Raw genomic sequence first — 21,231 nt, 5'->3', positions numbered from 1 at the left:
GTTCCAGCCAAAAATGTCCGGCCCCTCCCCGCCCACAAAGAAGATGGCTTGCATGACCCTGTCAGAGACAAAGAAAAGGAAAAGGAGGAAATGACACCTGAAACCACACCGGATCACATGGAAAGAGATCCATGATCTGGTGGAGACTGCTAGCCGCAGATGCCCCCCCAGAGCTTCTTTCTCTGTCATCCTCATGGCTGTTTTTACCCTGTTTCACAGCAATGCTTCAGCCAGCCCCCACTCTCCCTAATACCATGTTCTAGAGATTTTATGTCAGAAAAACATTTCAAGGAAAAAATCAGATCCATGGGACAATCACTGGTGTATTGGAGTAATAGAAAAGTTCTACTCAGGTGCATTCTCTAGGCACCCTACAGCTGATTTTCATATCTCTCGACAGCTTGTACCTGTAGCTAAGTCTGTGCTAACTCATAATATTATTCTACAGGAAAGACAGAGGACCAAATAAGATCGACTATGTCCTGGAACAAGTCTAACTTTCTTCCCTTCACCACCTACCCGTGTCTAATTGCCTTTTTTGTGCATCCAGCAATAGATTTCTACTACAGCAGTACCAGTTACCACCCTTCTCTACCCAGGAGCTGCCAGCAGAGAAAAATCTTCTTCCCCCTGCTGGTAGAGATCAAACTTACACTGGATGCTAGAGGCGTTGCTATGGCGACAAACTACTACAAGCCCAGCACCTGGTGGGAAATCTCCATCCAAGCTGCACCTGATCCTGCTCTGGCTGCCAAGCAATGGCATCTTTGGCTGACAGCCTGGAATCTTTCAAACAACAAATAAACTCTCTCGCCAGGATTGTGCTCCACAACAGAAGAACATTGGACTTGATAACTGCTAAATATGGGAAGGGTATATGATACTGAGAAAAAATGCTGTTTCTTTGAAATGAATCAAATGTTATTGAAACCAATGTTAACATTCTCAAAAAACTTTGTAACCCATTTTCAAGATTTCAACCCACCAGACAAATAGGTTGGCTTAGCAATCCCTTGTTTTGCATGGCTCCTATCCCTTGTTGCCCCCTCGTAATACTGTGTATTATTATTATTTTTTTTGATGCTTGCTCACTGTTTTTAAGATTTCTTTGCTGACTGTTACTGCCATTTGCTAAAATCACTGCAAAACAGGCCATGGTCAATTATCAGACTTTAAATTCTCCCGAGACAAATAAGTTAGCCCTTAGGGCTGGTGATGGCACTTTTCCATTTTTAAATCAAAGAAGGAGGAGATGTTGGGGACCCCTGTTGTGTAAAGTAGCAGTCTCTCCATGTCCGGATAGCCCACGGGCTCGGCGTTCAATGCAGAGACTCCTTTTATCAGCAGGGTGCCTTCCTACTCTCCTCCTGACTCATCTTTTGAAGTAGCCGTCACAGAAACATGGCCTCCAGCTCTGGAACTGCCAGCAAGCCGAGCTGAGTCACTGAATAAAGGGGCTGTACCACTGACTGAGCTGAGTCCTGTGTCTTACTGCCTACGGTCCAGTCTCCCCAGGGGGCGCTATCCTTCTGTCATCAACTTACGGAAATCCAGCTTTCACCGTCCTCACACATCCCCACATGATCCAGCGGCCAGTGGATTTCGTATCTCGAGGGAGTGCACGGTGGAAATTGGGACGGAACCCAACCAGGCCAGCCCCAGTAGCAGAGACCCACAGCGACGCGGTGCGGGACCCGCCGCACCCCAGGTGCACGCAGGAGACCGGCGCCACGCCCAGCAGCTGGTGCCCCGAGATTCCTGTGCCCCCATATTCCCTGGGCATCTTTCTCCCAATTGCATAGTAGTACAACAGTGCAGCCCATAGTTTTGATAGCTGTGCACCCATTGGCATTCTGTACCTACTTGGATTTTTTTCAAACAGTAAATTGTGTGTGTGTGTGTGTGTGTGTGTGTGTGTTGTATGCATGTATGTATGTGGGTGGGTGGGTGCATACATTTGTGCAGGCATGTGTGATGTCTTCTTGAGTTCCTTCTCTACCTTATTTTTTGAGAAAGGGTCTCTCACTGAACCTGGAGCTCACTGTTTGGGCTAGACTGGATGGCCTGTGAGCTCCTAGGATCTGCCTCTCTCTGTCCCCCAGTACTGGGGCTATAGGTGCATGCTGCCAATGCCCAGATTTTTACATGGGTACTGGAGATCTGAACTCAGTTCCTCATGCTGGTGCAGCCAGCACTTTATCCTCTGAGCCATCTCCCAAGCTCTTTTATGTTTCTTTACAAGCTTATAGCAAGGAACAGTTTAGTATATGGATGGGTACACTCTTTTCTAAAGTAATGATTAAATTAGTGTTTATTGTGTCATATATTTGCAGGATGCGTATCTGAAGAACATTTTGTTTTAAAAGGAAAGATGCTGTCTTCAAATGATCAAAAGTTAGAAAAACTAGATCCCTTTCATCGACCTTCAGTGTCCAAACAGAAGACCAGTGCAGAAATCATAAGTGAAGCACGGAATGCATTGAGGACAGTTAGAACCCAAAGACCCTTTACACCTCGGGAAGACCAAAGGAAACTCTTTGGACCTACCTCATCAAGAACCCCAGAAAACAGGCCTCCTTCCTCTTTCAGGTACTGCACTTGGCTTTAGCGTACTCCCAGAAGCCAGGCCACCAGATTACACTTCCCATCATTCTTCTCTGCCTGCCTACCCTCTCTCCCCTAGCCCCTGCCAATGACTGATTTTTTTTTTAACCACCTCCAGAGTCTTGCTTCTTACAGGTTGTCACATAGTAGGAATCATGCATACATAGCCCTTTCTAATTGGCATCTTTTACTTCAGAATGTGCATTTAGCTTCTTCAGTGGTTTTTTTCATGACTTGATAGCTCATTTATTTTTAGCACCTAGTAAAACGGCATTGTCTTGTTGTACCACCGTTGGACACATGAGTTACTTATAAGTTCTGGTAATTACATATCCATAGTATTTAGCCATTGATGCTATAGACCTCCATGTGTAAGTTTTTAGGCAGACATAAGTTTTCAGTGTCTTTGGGTAACTATCAAGGAACTCCACCACTGAGTCATATGGTAAGAGTATCTTTAGTTTTTTAAGCAGCTCACAAACTGCCTTTAATAGTGGCTATGCCATTTTGCATTTCCATCAGCACTAAATAAATGTTCCTGTTCTGCTGTATCCCCTCTCCAGGATTTGGTATTATCACATTATCAGTGTTTTGGATTTCTGACTATTCAATAGGTGTGTACTGGTACCTTATGTTGATTTGCATTTTCCCCCCAATGACTTATGAGGTAGGACATCTTTTCATATGCTTGTTTGCCATCTGTGTGTCTTCTTTGGTTAGACGTCTGTTAAAGTCTGTGGCCCATTTTTTAAAATTGGGTTGTTTTTAAATTGTATTCTTGAGATTTAAGAATTCTTTTGAGGATTTTGGATGACAATCTTTTATCTTATACATCTTTCACATTTTTTTTCCTACCAGACTTAAATTTCTTTTTCTCTTGACTGTTTTTTACAACGCAGACATTTAAAATTTTCCTGAAGTTTATCCTGATAGTTCTTTGTTTCATGTAGCATGACTTTAATGTTGTATGTAAAAAGTCATTGCATCATTCAAGTTTATCTAGACTTCCTCCTATGTTAGCATGTTTTATAGCTTTGAGTCTTACATTTAGATTTGCAATTGAAGTTGACTTAGTTTTTGTGATGGGTGTGTATGTGTCTTTTGAAAAGATTATCTTTCTGAACTGCAGCAAGTCCTTTACTTAAAATCGTTCACTTTATAATGTTTTACTTCATGATGGTGTGGAAGTGCTGTTCATTCCAGCAGGAGTTGCACTTTGAATTTTAATCTCTTGGGCTAGCCACGTGCAATAGGACATGCTCTTGTGATGCTGAGCAGCAGCAGTAAGCTATAGCTTCCAGTTAGCCATAGGATCACGAGGGTAAACAACCCATAATCTGTAGTGTGCTGCTTTGCTAAACTCTGGCATAGGCATGTTAGGTACAGTAAGTACATTTTTGACCTAAAAAAAAAAAGTTTATTGGTCCAAACTCCACATAAGTCAGGGAACATTGCCTTTGCTCTCTTGGCAGTAATTATTTGTCTGTGTACTTGCAGTCTATTTCTGGTTTCTGTCTTCTGTTCTCTTGATCATTAATTCTTTCACCATCATCACGCTGTCTTGTTACTGTAGTTTTATAATACATTTTAAAGTCAGGCAGTTTCTGTCTTCTGAATTTGCTCTCCTTCAGAATTGAGTCAATTATTCTGGGTCTTTTGCCTCTCCATATAGAGTTCAGAATCAATTTATTGATACTGAAAAATAACTTGCTGAGATTTTTATTAAGGTTGCATTGATTAAGTTGGAAACAACTAACAACTTGACAATATCATCCAGGAAAATGAATGTTTCTCTGTTTAATTAGTCCTCCTTGATTTCTTTCATTGAGTCTTACCATTTTCCTCATATTGATCATATATTTTGTTGGATTTGTATCTAAGCACTTCAGTTATGGTACTGAATTTTCATCTATTTCTACTTGCCCATTGCTGATATGTAGGGAAGAAACTGACTTTTGTATTAATCTTGTTTCCAGCAACACTGCTATAATCACTTACTCCTTCAGGAAGGGTTTTTAAAAATTCAGTACTGTATGATTTTCTACATAGATGATCATGTCTTCTGAAAACAATACTATTTATTTCTTATTCGCAATATTTCTGCCTTTTATTTCCTTTTATGGTCTTTCTGAATTAACTCTGACTTCCAGTATGGTGTTGAAAAAAATTTGTGAATGGGGGACTCTGCTTTCCTTTGAACTTAGTGGGAAAGCTTCAGGACCGCTCATAAAGCATAATGTTAACTGAAGGATATTTGTAGATAATCTTTATCAAATTGAAGAACTTCCCTCCATTCTGAGTTTACTGGTGGTTTTTATCCTGAATAGATACTTTTTCTCAGATACTTTTACTGTATTTATTGATATAATCATAGAATTTTCTTCTTTAGTTTGTTGGTGTGATAGATTACATTAATTGATTTTCAAGATAGTTTTTTTTTCTGTCTTTTTTTGAGGAGGCAGGGTCTCCCTGTAGCCCCAGCTGTCCTGGGACTCACTATGTAAACGAGGCTGGCCTTGAACTCACAGAGATCTGCCTGCCTCTACCTCCCAAGTGCTGGGATTAAAGGCAAGCGCCACCATGCCCGGCGATAGTTTTCTTTTTAAAGTTTGACTTTTTTTCAAGATTCCAAAAGATAATTCTGGATATGGGGAAAAGAAACTCACTTTGAAATGAAACAGTTAATAGTAATTATCACCCCAACTTTATAAGTTACAAGAGAAAGGTTTTTAAAAATTACTATTTACATTTCTTCTTTTCATTATTGTTATAATTTTTGAAAATTTTAATACATGAGTATTGTCTTTGCATTATTTCCACCCCTCTGAGTCCCCCTATTATTATTTTTGAGACGGGTCTCATGTAACCCAGCTGGCCTGCAACTTGCTATGTAGCAAGGATGATCTGACACTACTGATCCTCCTGACTCTGGCTCCCAAATACTGAGATAATAGATGTGTGCCATAACACCTACTTTTATGCAGTGCTGGAGATTGGACCCAGGGCTCTGTGCAGGCTAGACCAGTACTCTCCCAACTGAGCTTTATCACTGGTCTTTTAGTTTTTGTTATTTAAAAAAAAGTCATTCTTTTGAGAGGGGGGATCTTGTTATTTAACCCAGGCTAGCCCTGAACTCATTTCCTCCTGCCTCCTTGTCCTAAGTGCTGGGATTAGAGGCATGTGCCACCATGCCTGATTTTCATTATTCAATAATTTTAATCTTTCTAAAAGTAGTGAAAACTTGTTAATGGCAGTATGGAGTACTAGAACATTCTGACGTTGCTTTTTTTCCTCAATGTGATACATTAAATGCTTTCACTTGTTTTTCAGCTAGAGTTTACTAACATATTTTAGAAACACAGAAGTTCATCAGAAACTAATCCTCTCACCATCTCCTCTGCTAGCCTCTACGCGTCCAGTTTTGAGTTAGCCGACTCCAGGCCTATTTCTGGTGCTCGTCTCAGTCCACTAGAGCTGGTGAGTACTTTTTTATCACTAGCAGTGGTGTGAAATGAATTTGGTTAAAAGTACTAGGAATCAGCAATTGCATCTGCTAAGGATATTATCGTTTGGGCCTAAATGTGCTAGCAATTTAATATGAGAACAGGTATCTTTATATTTTTTCAAATATAATGGTTAATATCTAAGAAGATGGTTCTATAATTTACCTATAGTTTTATAAAGAATAATTAACTTGGTAAATAGAATGTTTCATAATATTTTTGTTGTTTAAAAAGTTATATATTTTCTTCTTTACTTCTTCATATCCCTTTTCTAAACTTGCTTTCTTTAAGGCTTTGGGATACCCTAGCATCTTGTATTTCTTCACTTTTTCTCTAAAGCTTCCTTCTCCCAGCCATGTGGCTGCCAGTCAGCCACGTGTCTGATCTCCACGCAGGCTCTAAATCTTCAAGGCTTCATGGCTTTCTTTCTTTTCTCCACCATTCTCCTCCTCAAGGCCACTGCCAAGATTGCCAGTTCGCCTGCCCTGAGGATTTTTCTTTAAAATTCTAAATAAAATTGTAAAAGCTTCAAAAAAAGTTATGTATTTTCTTTCCTTCCTCCCTCCCTACCTCCCTACCTCCCTCCCTCCCTCCCTCCCTCCTTCCCTCCCTCATTCCTTCCTTCTTTCCTTTATTTATTTTGGTCTTTTGAGACATGGTCTTCCTGTAGCCCTAGCTGGCCTGGAACTTGCTATGTAGACCAGGCTGGCCTCGAACTCACTGAGATCTACCTGCTTCTGCCTCCCAAGTGCTGGGATCAAAGGCTTGCACCCATACCTGGCATTATCAAATATTTATAATAAAATGATATATAATTTCTATTTTAAAGTATATGTATACTTTGTGTACACACACACACACACACACACACACACACACACACACACGTAGAGAGAGACACACAGAAAAATTTATCATCAAAAAACCAACCAAACGAAAGTCACTTGAAATAGTGACCTTTTGTTCCCCTGGTCTTCATTATTCCCTCCCCAAGGGGTTTCTTCTGGCACCTTTTTTGGGATTGTCTCAGACTTCTAAGCACCACCTTACCTTGCTTGAGGCATTAAATGACACGTGAGCTTGAGGAATTACAGAATGATTTTCTAAGGGTGGTGAAGACTTGGCTCCTGTTGGTGCTCCACTACTCACCTACACATTTCCCCTTCCTCCCATGCTGATAACCTTGGTTAGATCAGTTTTCTTGGGCTATTGTTATATCAGTCCTGCTCATAGCTGAGCCTTGAATTAGTAAGACTAATAATGCTTGCTTCATCTTGCCTGTACCACTTTTTGTTTCCTCTGTGTTAGCAATTGCCTTGCATTTTCGATTTTGTGTATTTCTGTTTCAATCCCCGATCCCCCCCCCCCATCTCAGTCATCTTTCTGTGCTGGCAGACATGAGGCATCGTATCAGCTCAGCTCATTTGGAACGTTCTCCAAATGTCATACCTACCCATTTGCTCTGGGTACCTGGTGCCCAGCTCTCCCAGCCACCCTTCACCATCATCCTGGGAGGCAGCTTCTCCCTCTGTGGGGGCTTTTTCCTGTTTCCTGTATCCCATGTCTTTCTTTTTCCTGATTTACTCTGCTTTCATGGAGCATCCTTCCTGTAGCTTTTTGAGACTTTGACTCTTGTTTTTCTTATCTGGAAGTTTATAGGATTTTCCTCCTTGTTCCCAGTATTCTGAAATTTCATGGCAATAGCCTTTGGTAGTTCCTGTTCATCTAACATTCTGGGTACTTGAAGAGCCCTTGTAGTGTGTGCCCTTCCGCTCCAGGAAGTGTCCTTGAGTTATTTTGGTCATGACTCCTCCTCTAAACACTTCTTATTAACATGCATTAATTGTATTTACTAAGAGTTCAGTTTGATATTGCCAAGTATATATGCAGTGTACACAGATTAAATCTGTTCTCTTTCTAGAATTTGTTCTTCAGATGTAAGATCTGTTAGACCATCTCTTCATTTTCTTATTTATCTTTTATCTTATTTTTCTAACCCAATCAGGTTTTTTTTCATTTCTTCTTTCCAATTTTTAATTTCCAAAAGCTATCCACCCCCAACTGCCAGTGTTAATCTTTAGACAGCATTCTGTTCGTGTTTTGTGGTTTCTGAATTTCATCTGAGTATATTAGTGGTAGTTTAAAATTTTTTGAGAGACAGGGTTTTACTATGTAGCCCTGGATAGCCTGGAGCTCACTATGTGGACAAGGCTAGCCTGGATCTCACAGAGATCTGCCTGCCTCTGTCTAAGAACTGGGATTAAAGGTGTGCACTACCATGCCTGGCTAGTTTTGATTTTTTCAAACTCAGTTTTCCGCTCCCGGTGTAGCCCCTGTTGCAGGTTGTTCTCTGGCTTTCATGCTAGAAACTCTGTGCTCCTTTTTGGCATGTGGATGGAGTTTGTTGGTCTAAAGGCAATACTTGCCCAAACCTACAACTAAGGGAATTTGGCTGGGCTATGTTGTTGCTGACTGCCCCAATAGCATATCTTTAGGGCTCCCTCATGGGCTGGTGAGATTAAACAGCTCTTTTCCAGTCTCTTCTGTAGAGATAAAGCCTGGTTGTTGACTCTCAGAGGCCAGGTAGGAAAGAAGGCAGGAATGCTTAACATTTAGTATATACATAACTAATAGTTGTGTTGGTGGGATGTGCTGGTACATTCTTATAAGCCCACACTTGGGAGGTAAAACCGTGAGTGTCCTGAATTTGAAGCCAGTCTAGGCTAAATAGCAAATTGGAGGCCAGCCTGTTCAACATAGGCTCATCCTCAAAATTAACCCCCCCCAAAAAACCCCAAAAAACAAAAACAAAAAAACCACCCCAAACAAAAAACAAAATAAGTAAATAAATAAGAAAAGAAAAAGAAAATTGTGTTTGCAATAAATACCCTGACACTTAGCATAAAGACTTATAATAGGGGCCCTAATTATCCCAGTCGAGAGGCTCTGTTACCTACTCTGGAGAATAAGCACACCTCCTGATCTGAAGAGTCTGGGTGCACAAAGCAGGGTGGGAAGGCACTACAAAGAATTTTCACCAATCCCCTGTGTTCTGGCCACCTTCCCTTATACCTCTGCCATCAGAAGTGATACCAGTTTTCAAACATTCCTGGAGGTAAGCCCTTAGTCTAGCTGTTTCTCAGTTTTTATTGCTGTGCATGTGAGCGTCTTGTGGGTATGTTTGTTTTGATGAACTATTAGAAAGTAAGGTGCAGACATTTGATATTTTATCATAAAAATTCACATAGTGTGCATTTCATATGCAGCAGAGCAGTCACCTGTGTAGCTACAGCATTTTCACTGCAACTCAGAAAAAACAGTCTTAGTCAATAATATCACCAGTCCATTCCAAATGACTCCAATTGCCTCAAAATGTACCTTAAATGAAAACAAAATTTAGTTTTATTTATGTGCATATGTGTGTCTGTGGGTTTATACATATGAGTGCAGTGCCCAAGAGGACCAGAAGAGGGCATCGGATGCCCTGGAGCTGGAGCCGCCAGACAATGTGGTTCTGGGAACCAAACTCAGGTCCTCTAGAAGAGCAGCAAGTGCTCTCAACTATTGAGTCAGCGTTCCAACCTCATATCTTAAAATTTTTAAATGTTCATCAGTGTACCATTGAAGAATCTTCCAATATGGAAGATTCCATATTGCAGAGAATAAAAATAAGACCTCAGAATACTAAGTATAAGTCAATATGCAATAAGTAATTTGTCCACTGCTGCTGGCATATGGCTTCTGGCATCTGCAGCCTGGAAGGTACTTGGGTTTTGAGGCAGCTAGCATTCTACTACTGTTGACTTGGGACTCACTAAGTTTGGGCTTACTTGCTCCTAAAAGTCGATGTTTCTGGAGTGAGCATGGTCCTTATTACACTGGTGTCATTTTAGGAGGACTGTAGAATTAGGGTTTAGGCTACAACAGTAATGGGGTCTCTGAAATTCATTTCATTTTACTGTAGAATGCTTGGGCATTATGTAGTCTAAGAAATCCCCCACATTAAGTAAAATGTGTAGCTTGAAATCAATGCAGATTTTGGGAGACTCTTAAATTTATTTCATTTTAAACAGCAGTGAAAATTTGAGATTCTCAGTCAAAACATTTTTTTAATATTTTATTTATTATTTTTATTTTATGTGTATGCATGCATTGCCTGCATGTAGGTAAGTGCACCTGTGTCGTGCAATGCCTGTGGAGGACAGACGAGGCTGTCGGATCCCCTGGAACTGGAGTTACGGACAGTTGTTAGCTGCCATGTGGGTGCTGGGATTTGAACTGGTTCTTCTCTAAGAACAGTCAGTGTTCTTAACTGCTGAACCATCTCTCCAGCCCCAACAGTCAAAACATTTTAAAAATAGCACCATGCCACCTGCCCTCCCATTGTCCCATCATCTTTCCTTCTTGACATTACACATCTTTAAAAGAACATCTGCCTCTTTTAACCACTCAGTTGATGAGGAAAGAGGGATATGGAGAAATCAGAGTGCAAGGGGACGGCTTGGGGAAAAGGGGATAATGGGAGAGAGGGAGGGCAGACGGAGGGAGGACCAAGGGACGTATTTGCTGAAAGAGTAAAGATCTATGCAATCACTTTCTGGACTTAGCTCACTTTCTCACAGTACTTTGCCTTTTAATGTCCCTTTAAAACAAGACAGGACACAGCTGGTCATGGTGGGGCACACCTTTAGTCCCAGCACTTGGGAGGCAGAGGCAGGCAGATCTCTGTGAGCCCAAGGCCAGCCTGGTCTACATAGTGAGTTCCAGGACAGCTGGGGCTATCAATCAATCAACTCCCTCTCTCCCTCTCTATGCAGACTGCTGTCATGTCATACGGCATGGAATCAATCAATCAATCAATCAATCAGTCAGTCAGTCAGTCAGTCAGTCAGTCAATCAATCAATCAACAAACAAACAAACTAACTAACTAACTAACTAACTAACTAACTAACTAACTAAAAATAAGACGACAAAACTAACAATCAGTGAGGGGACCCCAGAGCCCAGGCTTCTGAGAATGACAGGAAATCTGGTGTTGTTGCTCAGACCTTGGTACTGGCCTGACCAGCTCAGAAAGTTTCCTGTCAGCACCTGTAATCTTCTAAGACAGGGAAAGCCCTGTATTTCTCAGCCTTCCATTAAGGGCTATGCCTACCTGCAATGTAGAAACACCAGGAACATCTTTTTCAGTGGCTCTCTGCCATTCGGCAACAGTCCTGAGGCCTCGGACGATTGAGGGAAGTTCTTCCCATTTTATCTGGCTACTGTATTAACCAGTGTTCCAATCTGTAGATGTGGAAGTGATTGTTCTCTCAGAGTGGATTGAATAATGTCAGCAGAGATGTGACCATGTGAAAAAAATAGGAAACTCTGGGCCTTAGCATCATCACCATCGAAATCATTCTCCTTCTGCTTCCTAAACTTACAAAGCCCACTTATTTGAGCCCCAAATATTCTTCTTAAAAAGATTTTATGTTTACTTATGTTCATGTGTGCCTGTCTGTGTAAGTATATGCCACATGTGTGGGTGCCTGCAGAGGCCAGAAGAGAGGGCATAAAATCCCTTGGAGCTGGAGTTACAGGTAGTTATGAATCACCTACGTGGGTGATGGGAACTGAAATTGGGTCCTCTAGAAGATTAACAAGTGCTCTTAACCACTGAGCCATCTCTCTACCATATTGCGGGGCGGGGTGGGGGGACTCTGATTGGCCAGGAATCATTATGTAGACCAGGCTGGCCTCAAACTCCCAGAGATTTGTCTGCTTCTGCCTCCCAAGTGCTGGGATTAAAGGTGTATACCACCATACCCATCCCCCCGAATATTCTTAATCAACTTCATATTGACATGCAGAAAAGACAGAGATCATTAAAGTGCTGCTTGGTACACTTACACTAATTAACATTCAGCAACCAGCATTCAAAAAGATGAAATAGGCACTACCAATGCCATCAGAGATCATGCTTGGGCCAAATGTGGTGGCACATGCATTTAATCCCAGCACTTGGGAGGCAGAGGCAGGTAGATCTCTATGAGATCAAGGCCAGAACAGTCTACATAGCAAGTCCCAGGTCAACTGGGGTTACAGGGAGACCCTGTCTCAAAAAACCCATCCATCCATCCATCCATCCATCCATAATCCATCCAGTACAAACATACATACCATGCCTGGGTCAGGAACCCCAGCCACTGCCTCCCCAGGGCAGCTACCATGTTGACTTCTAACAGTGTAGATTTCTTTGAGCTGTTTTCAGTATTTTTCAAGGACCAAGCTCTAAGTATTGGGCAAGCAGAACAAAACTTGGTATATTTTAAAAAGAAAGGGACTTCAGGACTCATATATGCCTTGGGGTGGGGGCAATCCAGGGAAAGAAAAGGTACAGTAAACATGTCTGTACCAGTAGAAAGGTTTGTAACATTTAAGGGGTATATTAGTCAGGGTTCTCCAAAGAAACAGAACCAGTAGAATGAATATGTATAAAGATTTATCAGCTTAGCTCACAGGATAGAGTCCGAGTAGTCCAACAATGGCTGCACCACACTGGAGAGGCTGAGAATCTGTAGTCGCTCAGTACACAAGGCTGGATGTCTCAGTAGTCCCAATCCGGTGCTGAAGGTCTGACGAACTCACCAGCGAGAGAGAAGGCAAGCCGCAAGAAGCCCCGTGTTCTCCTCTGCCTTGATCTTTTATACTGGCTGCCATCAGAAGGTAACACCCACATTTAGGGTGTGTCTTCCGGCTTTAGATGATCCAATCAGGAAGATCTCTTTCATTTCAGTTAATCTCAGATCAAATCAAGTTGACACCCAGGATTAGCCATCACAATGTCAAACAGAATATTTTCTCTTACCTTTTCTGAAATATGTGGTAACATTACAGAATGGAGTAAAAATGCTCTAACAGGAGAGTCATGGGTATATTACAGGGGTAGATATGCCACATTTCAAATACTGGGGCTTGGGAGAATTTTTAATATTTGCTTTCTGACAAGAGTCTGATTCTCTCTCTCTCTCTCTCTCTCTCTCTCTCTCTGTATGTATGTATTCATGTTTTGTTGCTTTACAAATTGTATCATGAACAACTTTCTGAAGTGGGATGTCACTGGCCTCCTTTCCAATCTTCATGTAGAGTAAAGAAGACCCTACCTTCTGTCTAGAGATCTGAGGAGTCAAGGCAAAAATTTGTCAGGAGCCATGAGGCTGGGATGAATCACAGCCGGGCGAATCTCTTAGACACTCTATGAATTGTGTCTTCTTTGACTTTGTTGTTCAATGAAAATAGTCTGTGTACTAATTCAATGAACCGTAACATGTCATCAGCCAGAATACTTCCTAAAATCTGGCATTCTCAGTATACTTGATTGTATTGACGTCACTAGTTAGTACTATAAAACAAAACCTGGGGGAGGAAAAGCTCTCACTCAGAGTTTTAGTCATATTTGCAATACTCCCTCATTTATATTTTAAATTATCAAAATGCATAAGAAAAACCTTTTATTGATTTTCTTCATAAGAGGCATTTTGCTGCACAAAGTAGAAGAACATTTCGGAGAACCCAGCATGGAAGGAATTGGTGGGCTGGGGTGTGGTAGCGCAGTAGTAGCGTACTTGCCTAGTGTTCATAGGCCCTGGGTTCTATTAGCGAGAGAGAGCGAGGGGAACAGGGAGTGGGGAGATGGCCCAGTTAGTATAGTGCTTGCCATACAAGCATGAAGGCTTGAGTTCAATCCCCACTACTAGTATTCTCAGGGCTGGTGAAGTAGATACAGGAGGATCCCTGGGGCTTGCTGGTCAGGCAGTCTCGCTAAATTAGCAAGCTCTGGGTTCAGCGAGAGACCCTACCTCAAAAAATAAGGTGACAAGCAAGTGAAGAAGACCTATGTTCTCCACACTCACAAATACATGTTTACACACTTACAGACATACATGTACACATGCACACATACATGTACACAAGCACACATGCACACATGCAAAAGAGAAAAAGAAAAAAAGGAAAGAAGGAAAGACAGGAAAGACAGAAAGAAGGAAGGAAGGAAGGAAGGAAGGAAGGAAGGAAGGAAGGAAGGAAGGAAGGAAGGAAATTGCAGTCATTTCATAGTTTTCTCCTGAAGGAATGTTTTACATAAGACACATGCTCAAATGAGATAAATAATTTATAAAGGTCAGTAGTAAAATGTGTTAAGGTTCAGATAGCCCCTCACCAACGGGGCCTCTGAGAAAAGGGAACCCAGTGGATAAGCACCCTGGTCTTTGAAGTCAAGAGGAGCAGACTTTTCTCCACTGTTTGGCCAACACAGCAGGCTTCCCCTTTGATCTCTAAAGAGGGCAGGGTTTTAACAGTCCCGCTCTCCCCCCCACCCCCCACCCCCCACCTAACTTTAGAAAAAAAAATATCTTCCCGCTTTCTGCACCTCCCAGAAGCCTCCCCCTTAAAAAGGCCCCAGCTTATGACCCAGGGCAGACATTTTCCCTGCCTGGAAGGGAATCTGTCCCATGTGTTCCTTTGCTATTCTGATGGAGTTTTATCTGTGTCCTGGTGCTTTCTCTGGGATCAACCAGGGTCATCCATCCACAGGCTACTTAATCTATCAAAATGGAACTAAATTTTCATTATATAAACAATTACTAAATTTGCACTAGGAAAAGAATATCTTTTGTCAAGGAGCAGTTAAGGCACTTTATCACACCCACCAGAGACAATTTGGTTACTTGCTTTGGGAGAAATTAGCATTCCAGGCTTCATTTTCCTTGTTAATGAGCTCTTTTATTCAGTCCCCAAAACATTTACAGCACTTGAGGCACCTGTAAAACAGACCATTTATTTTATGTGCATTATTACTTGGCAGACTTGCTGGTCTTAATCCTGGTTTGAGATTCAAGGTCCCTGCTGTGTTAGTTGGTTATCGATAGCTATTGAAAAACACCCAAGCAAAACAACTTAAGAGAGAAGAATGTATTTTGGCTCACAGATTTGGAGCTTTCAGTTCATGGTCCCTGGGTTCTGTTGCTTCTGACCCAGAGGAGGCAGAACATGTGGTAAGTGTGTGGTGGAGCAAAGCCGCTTAACTTATTTCTCACAAGAGGCAGAGAAGGGAGAATACCAGCCCTAGCTGGCTTTCCCCTTCTTGGTCCATCTGGGCTCCAGCCTATGGGATGGGGCCATCCATATTCAGGGCAGGTCTTCACTTTGTAGAAGTGACTCTTGGAAGCTTAACGAGAGTGTTCTGTTTAGAGCTTTAGAATCACTTGCTACTCAGTGGCTGTTCCTTCTTAGACAAACAGCGGTGCTAAAGTTGGAGGCAGGAATGTCAGGGCAACCAGGTAACATTGACATGGGCAGCTTCTGGCATTGGATAGGAGCCACAGTCATATGGAGGTTAACCCAAAGGGAGCTGTGAGCACCAAAGAGCTCTAGGGAAAGCAAGTTTTAAAAGTCTTCAAGGAGAGCTAGGTGTGGTGGCTCATGCCTGTCATCATGAATATAAAAGGATAATTTGTGAGATTTTACCTGAAAACACAAAAATAAAGGGCTGGGGAAGATGACTCAGTGGGTAAAATGCTTGCAGCACAAGTATAAGAACTTGAATTCAGATCCCCAGCACTCACATAAAAGTCAGGCATGGCAACACCCACTTGTAACTTCAGCGTTGGGTGTCATCGAGGGGTGGGGAGGTCAGCAGAGAAAGGCGGATCCCTGGAGCTGACTGGCCAGCCAGTCTAGCAAAAATGGTGAGCACCAAGTTAGGTAAGAGACCCTGTTTCAAAAAAGTAATGTGGAAAAGCAATTGAGGAAGGTGTCCCGACATCAGCTCTGGCTTCCACATATGCCTACATGGGCAAATGATCCCATGCACACATACAAGCACACACACACAATACACATGCACACACAATAAATTAAGGTCAAGGAAAAATTCTTTAAAGGATTAGAATGTTGCCAGAACTGTTCCTTTACTAAACAGTGTCTGCAACAGAATTCTTGAGATAGGAAAACATTTTGTCATTCTTTAATCTGAATGATTCTAAAATTTAGATATCTCTTACAAAATGCTTTTGTGGAGTTCAGGATGCATACAGACGGTGCTAACAGTGCACATCAGTTTTGGTAAATATAAGTGCCCATAAAGTGTTTTCTCTTCCTTTCTTTCTTCCTTCCTTCCTTCCTTCCTTCCTTCTTTCTTTCTTTCCTTTCTTTCTTTCCTTTCTTTTTTTCTTTTTTTTTTTTTGGACAGGGTCTTTCTCTGTAGTCAAGGCCAGCCTGGAACTGACTGTGTAGCCCAGATTGGTCTCAAATTTGAAATCTTCCTGCCTCAATCTTTCCAGTGCTAGAGAACAGAAATGAGCTCCACACATAGCCCAATAAATGTTTTCTGAACTAAATTGATCATGCAAAGTTGAAAAGCATGTTGTATACATTGTATTTATTTTTAAAAATATTTTATTTTAGCTGGGTGTGGTGGTGCACGCCTTTAATCCCAGCACTCGGGAGGCAGAGGCAGGCGGATGCCTGTGAGTTCAAGGCCAACCTGGTCTACATAGTGAGTTCCAGGACAGCTGGGGCTACAAGGAGACCCTGTCTCAAAAAGACCAAAATTTTTTATTTTATGTGTATGAGTGTATTGCCTGCATGTATGTGAGTTCACTTGTGTTGTGCAATGCTGTGGAGGTCAGAAGAGGGCTTCAGAGTCCTCTGGAACTGGAGTTAAGGATGATTCGTAGCCACCATGTGGGTGCTGGGAATCGAACCTGGATCCTTTGCAAGAGCAGTCAGTGCTCTTAACCGCTGAGCCATCTCTTCAGCCCCCATTGTATTTATTTTTACAGTCTCTTATACAGATAACAACTATTTGTCAATATAAGTAACTTGCTTTGTAAAAAAAATTAAATATACTAAACAGTGTAGCAGAACAGCTCATAGAATATATTGACAAAACTAAAAATTATATGCATATGTATGTGTAATGTTAAATAAGATGGGCCAATGAGGCAGCAGAACCAGGGGCCACAGTGGAAGGCCCAGGGAGGCTGGGGCTGGCTCTAGAGTGGTAGTGAGTCTTATTTGAGACTCTCAAACTCATACTGATCAGTTTTAAATCTCTTTGCAGAAACCCAAAGCTCCAGCATCTCCCACCACAGAGGATACCTGCCTCTCCTTTCCTAAACCCCCACTGGACCCTGTGAAGATTAGAAAAATAAGCAGTGCTCGTGCACGCTTATTCAGGGCTGCCTCCCAAGGGAGTCTCCTGCAGGACAGATCGCTTCCTTCTGCTCAGTGTAAGGCCCCGTAGCATCCTTCAAACCCCAGAGACAGGCATGCTGATCGAATTTACATGCAAAAGCTATTTTTATGTGATTTTTCCTCCTCGCAGTTGGTTCTTACATAAACTAAGACTTAGTTAATATTGGACAAACACTAGCCAGGAAATTGTTTATATATTTTTTCCAGTTATTTATAAAGAATATCTAAATATCTCCATTTAAAAAATACTCAGTAGGAAGAGAATATTAGACTAAGTGTTTCCAAATGGATAGTTCACATATATCAGAAAGAAATAAATTTTAGCCGGCATTAATTGTTCATTTCATTACACATTAATGAGAATTGGGCCTGCAGAATGGCTCAGTAAGTAGGGATGCCTCCTACCAAGTCTGATGACCTAAGTTTGATCCCTCAGACCCAAATGGTGGTTTTTCTCTGACTTCCACACATATGCCATGGCCCATTGAGTGCACGTACATGTGTGTGCATGTACACACACACACACACACACACACACACACAAAATATTTAAAATTTTTTAAAGAAATGAATGAGAATTACAAGTTTCATAATATATGCTATGACTTTAATAGCTTTCTGATCCCTTGTGAATACATGAGCAAAACCTGAATGGGAGTTTTGCTCCTGCCGCACAAGCACTGGCAATGTGCCTACACACATTGAAGAGGTCACCTTGTAAGGAGTGGCACAGGCAGATCAACCTCTATCCAGGCACACTATGGTTTCCGTAGCTGGACAGATGGATCAATTAGTGGGATAATAAGCAATTTGATGGATCATACTAGCATTAAAAAAATGAAGTGGAATATAAGTAAGGGGCAATATTAAGGTACATTGCACACAATTAGGGTATTTCTTCAAGTGACTTCAGTTGTGAGTCCTACTGAAAGTTGATTTCTTACTGTATGTGGTCAAAATTTGTAGAAAAACTACTTCAGCAGAGGTTGATAGAACTGGGTCTTCCTCAGCAGGGATGAAGAGGGGTTGGTGTATCTTGACACAGAGGCAGTCTAACGATGGATCCCATCTTGGAGTACAAGCTGTGCATCCTATTTGTTTGACCTTCAAACTTCTTATTTTAGTTAGTTGCCAACATTTAAAAGGTAGTGAGACCCCATAGAAGAATCCAAATTCAAGGACTTCTAGTGAAAAATCAGATGCGGTGGCACCAGGTCTCCTTCCATGGAAGAGTGAGTGGAGCTCAGTAGTACCCACATAGCCTGGGACACGATCAGCAGGTCACATGTCCTCAACTCACTGCAGGCATTTCCCCATGGATGTAGAGGAAGAGGCAGAATCAAGGGATCATCACACTATGATGCTGTAACCAAGTGTGTCATCCATCAGGCAGCTTGAGGTCCCACTTTGTCTCTGTTCTAATCCAGTCACTTAAGTCTGATCTTTGCTGAATCTTTTAAGTGTCAGGCACCATTCTAGACCAGCAGAGTCCTGCTCTCAAAGAACCTGTAATTAGGGTGAGAGAGGATAACAGAACAATGACTGGGGTTCTGACAAATGCTGTAAAGAAGATAAAGGAGACAGCAGTAGCAAACAACTGTTGGCAGTCATGGCTTCTTTAGCTCAGTGGGCTCTTTCAAGTGTCTTAGAGAGGTGACATATGAATTGAAATGTGTCTAACGAGACTGAGGCAATCATGAACAAATCTGTGGTCAGTATCTACCTGCACTGGGAGTAAGCCCAGGGGAGGCAGACAGAACCGGCTATGGCAGAAGGTGGTTAACCATGGGAAGGTGGGGTAGCTGAAGGGCCATGCAGGACCTTGGAATGTGGACAGTGGGCCTAACTTGATTCTGCCTGCAGTGAAAGGCCAAGGCAGGGTTCAGTCAAAGCAGTGACAACATGGTTTCTTGTTTTCATTCAACAACAGTTCTTAATTGTAGCTGCATGCAACACTCAACGGAGGAACATTTCTAAATTATAGAAATGATCCTGAAAATATAGTCTTCTTAAGGAATTTTACAAACATTTCACCTCTGGGGCCCCATATCAGAAGAGACTGGTCACTGAAAAAGGAAATTTACTTGCCAAGATGAGAGGAGATGCTTAGGCTCACTTCTTACAAATGAGCTTGCCTATAAGTCTCCATAGCTCACATTTGAACCCTGCTGTTGCTCACCGGTTCAGGTTGATGTGAAGGAACCACAGAGAAGTGTGTTTTCTTACGTCTGCATCCTCAGTACTTTCCCCTTGACTCGGCTCCCTCCCTGCTCTGTGGCCCTGGCTCTGGTAGAGCACAGTACCTTCAGTCCCCACCAGTGAGGTCAGAGCTTCCTACTATACTGAGTTGGTCTTTATTGCAGTTCTCTAGCCACTTTTTTTGGCAGTGGACCCATATTTCTGACTTGTGTCTGTACTCAGAAAACAATGGTCAGTATGAAGTCGCTGTAGTTTTTTTAAGCACACATCAATTTGAAAAGAAATAATGCAACTCCCTGGCCAGGGAATCCCTGTCTTTTACCTAGAGCTCTGTTCTTGCTACCGAGGCTCTCTATTGTCTAGAAGAGGTGCTTTGTTGGGTCACTGAGGCCCCCAGACCAGTTATGCCTGGAGACCTAGGGTGTGCCTTTCCCTGAGTGTGAAGTCATTTGTACCTGACACCCCAGGGGCATGGCTTAGGTGGGGTGACAGTCTCAGAATTCATGGGTTGAGAAAAGGAAGGGAGCAGAGATTGTATGGTCACCCCCCATAAGGCCAGAAGTTCCCCTGCTCAGGGTTGAGTGGGTTTGAGGCTGGAAGTAGCCTGTAGCTGACACCTCCTGGATTATTATTCAAGCCAGAGGCCTCAGGGCAGACATCACCTTCTCCCTGTCCCTGGTCTGCTTTCCATCACCAAGCTCTCTGCAGCTTCCTAGAGATGAACGGAGTCTGTGCTCTCCTTTCCCTCCATTCCCACTGCCTTTGCCACCCTTGCCTTATCCCTGTCTAGCTCCCCTTAAATCCATCCTCAGCCCTCTAGGGCATTGAAGGGGAGCCGCAGGCTTTCAGCCCAAGACCTTTGCAACTGCCCACAGAGCCTGGAGAAGCCTAGCTCCCAGCCACTGGTGTTATGAGCAGAGGTCATACCCCTTTAACCCATGAAAATACTCACAGTCATAATAGGAGGTCTGGAAGGAAATAAAGCAGGTGACATTGTTGACATTGTTCCCTTGCTGAAAACCCTCCAGAGACCCCCTGTGCCTCCAGGGATGATTACCAAACTGAATTCTAGAGAATTCCAAAATGTTAATAGCTGGCTCTTGGAAACAGATCCAGGGTTGAAGCAAGTCAAGGACTCACTGGCCACTTCTGGTGCTGGGGAGCAGTGTGAGACCAAAAGCGTGTTAGAGGGGCAAGAACATCATTTGGAACAGATTGCTCAATTATAATTCAGCTCACATTTCCCAAACTTGCCTGACTGTGGACTCTCACTCAGGAACCCAGTTTGGCAAACACTAGCTTGTTAAAGAAGACTGAACACCTTTTCTGTAAAGGTCTGAACAGTAAATATTTTAGGCCCTGTGGTTCATTCTGTCACTGTCCAGCACATTCAACCCTGCCATCAGTGTGAGCAGCCATTGCTGACTCACAGCCACCAAAATTTGAACTTCATGTAACTTTGTCATAAAATATTATTTGGGACTGGAGAGATGGCTTAGCCGTTAAGAGCACTGGCTGCTCTTGCAGAGGACCCAGGTTCCATTCCCAGCACCCACGTGGTAACTAACACCCACCTGTAGCCAGGGGATACGATGCCCTCTTCTGACCTCCGAGGGTATTGCATGACATGGGTGAACTTACATACATCCAGGCAATATACTCATAGAGATAAAATAAAAATAA

General features: G+C 42.4%; 1 protein-coding gene across 1 annotated transcript in view; it reads left to right on the top strand.

Moving 5' to 3' along the window:
* Positions 1-21,231, top strand: part of Armc2 (armadillo repeat containing 2) — a 123,466-nt gene that overhangs the window by 7,266 nt on the left and 94,969 nt on the right. The window contains exons 2-4 of the mRNA XM_008852442.2: positions 2,334-2,589; positions 6,009-6,081; positions 17,216-17,384. Of these exons, the coding sequence (XP_008850664.1) occupies positions 2,334-2,589; positions 6,009-6,081; positions 17,216-17,384 (498 nt within the window). The remainder of the gene's footprint in view (positions 1-2,333; positions 2,590-6,008; positions 6,082-17,215; positions 17,385-21,231) is intronic.

This window comes from Nannospalax galili, unplaced genomic scaffold, assembly GCF_000622305.1.
Source record: "Nannospalax galili isolate Female #2095 unplaced genomic scaffold, S.galili_v1.0 scaffold646, whole genome shotgun sequence".
Classification (NCBI taxonomy): Eukaryota; Metazoa; Chordata; class Mammalia; order Rodentia; family Spalacidae; genus Nannospalax; species Nannospalax galili.
The sequence above is the reverse complement of the archived record's forward strand: the minus strand, read 5'-3'. Positions and strand labels throughout refer to the sequence as shown.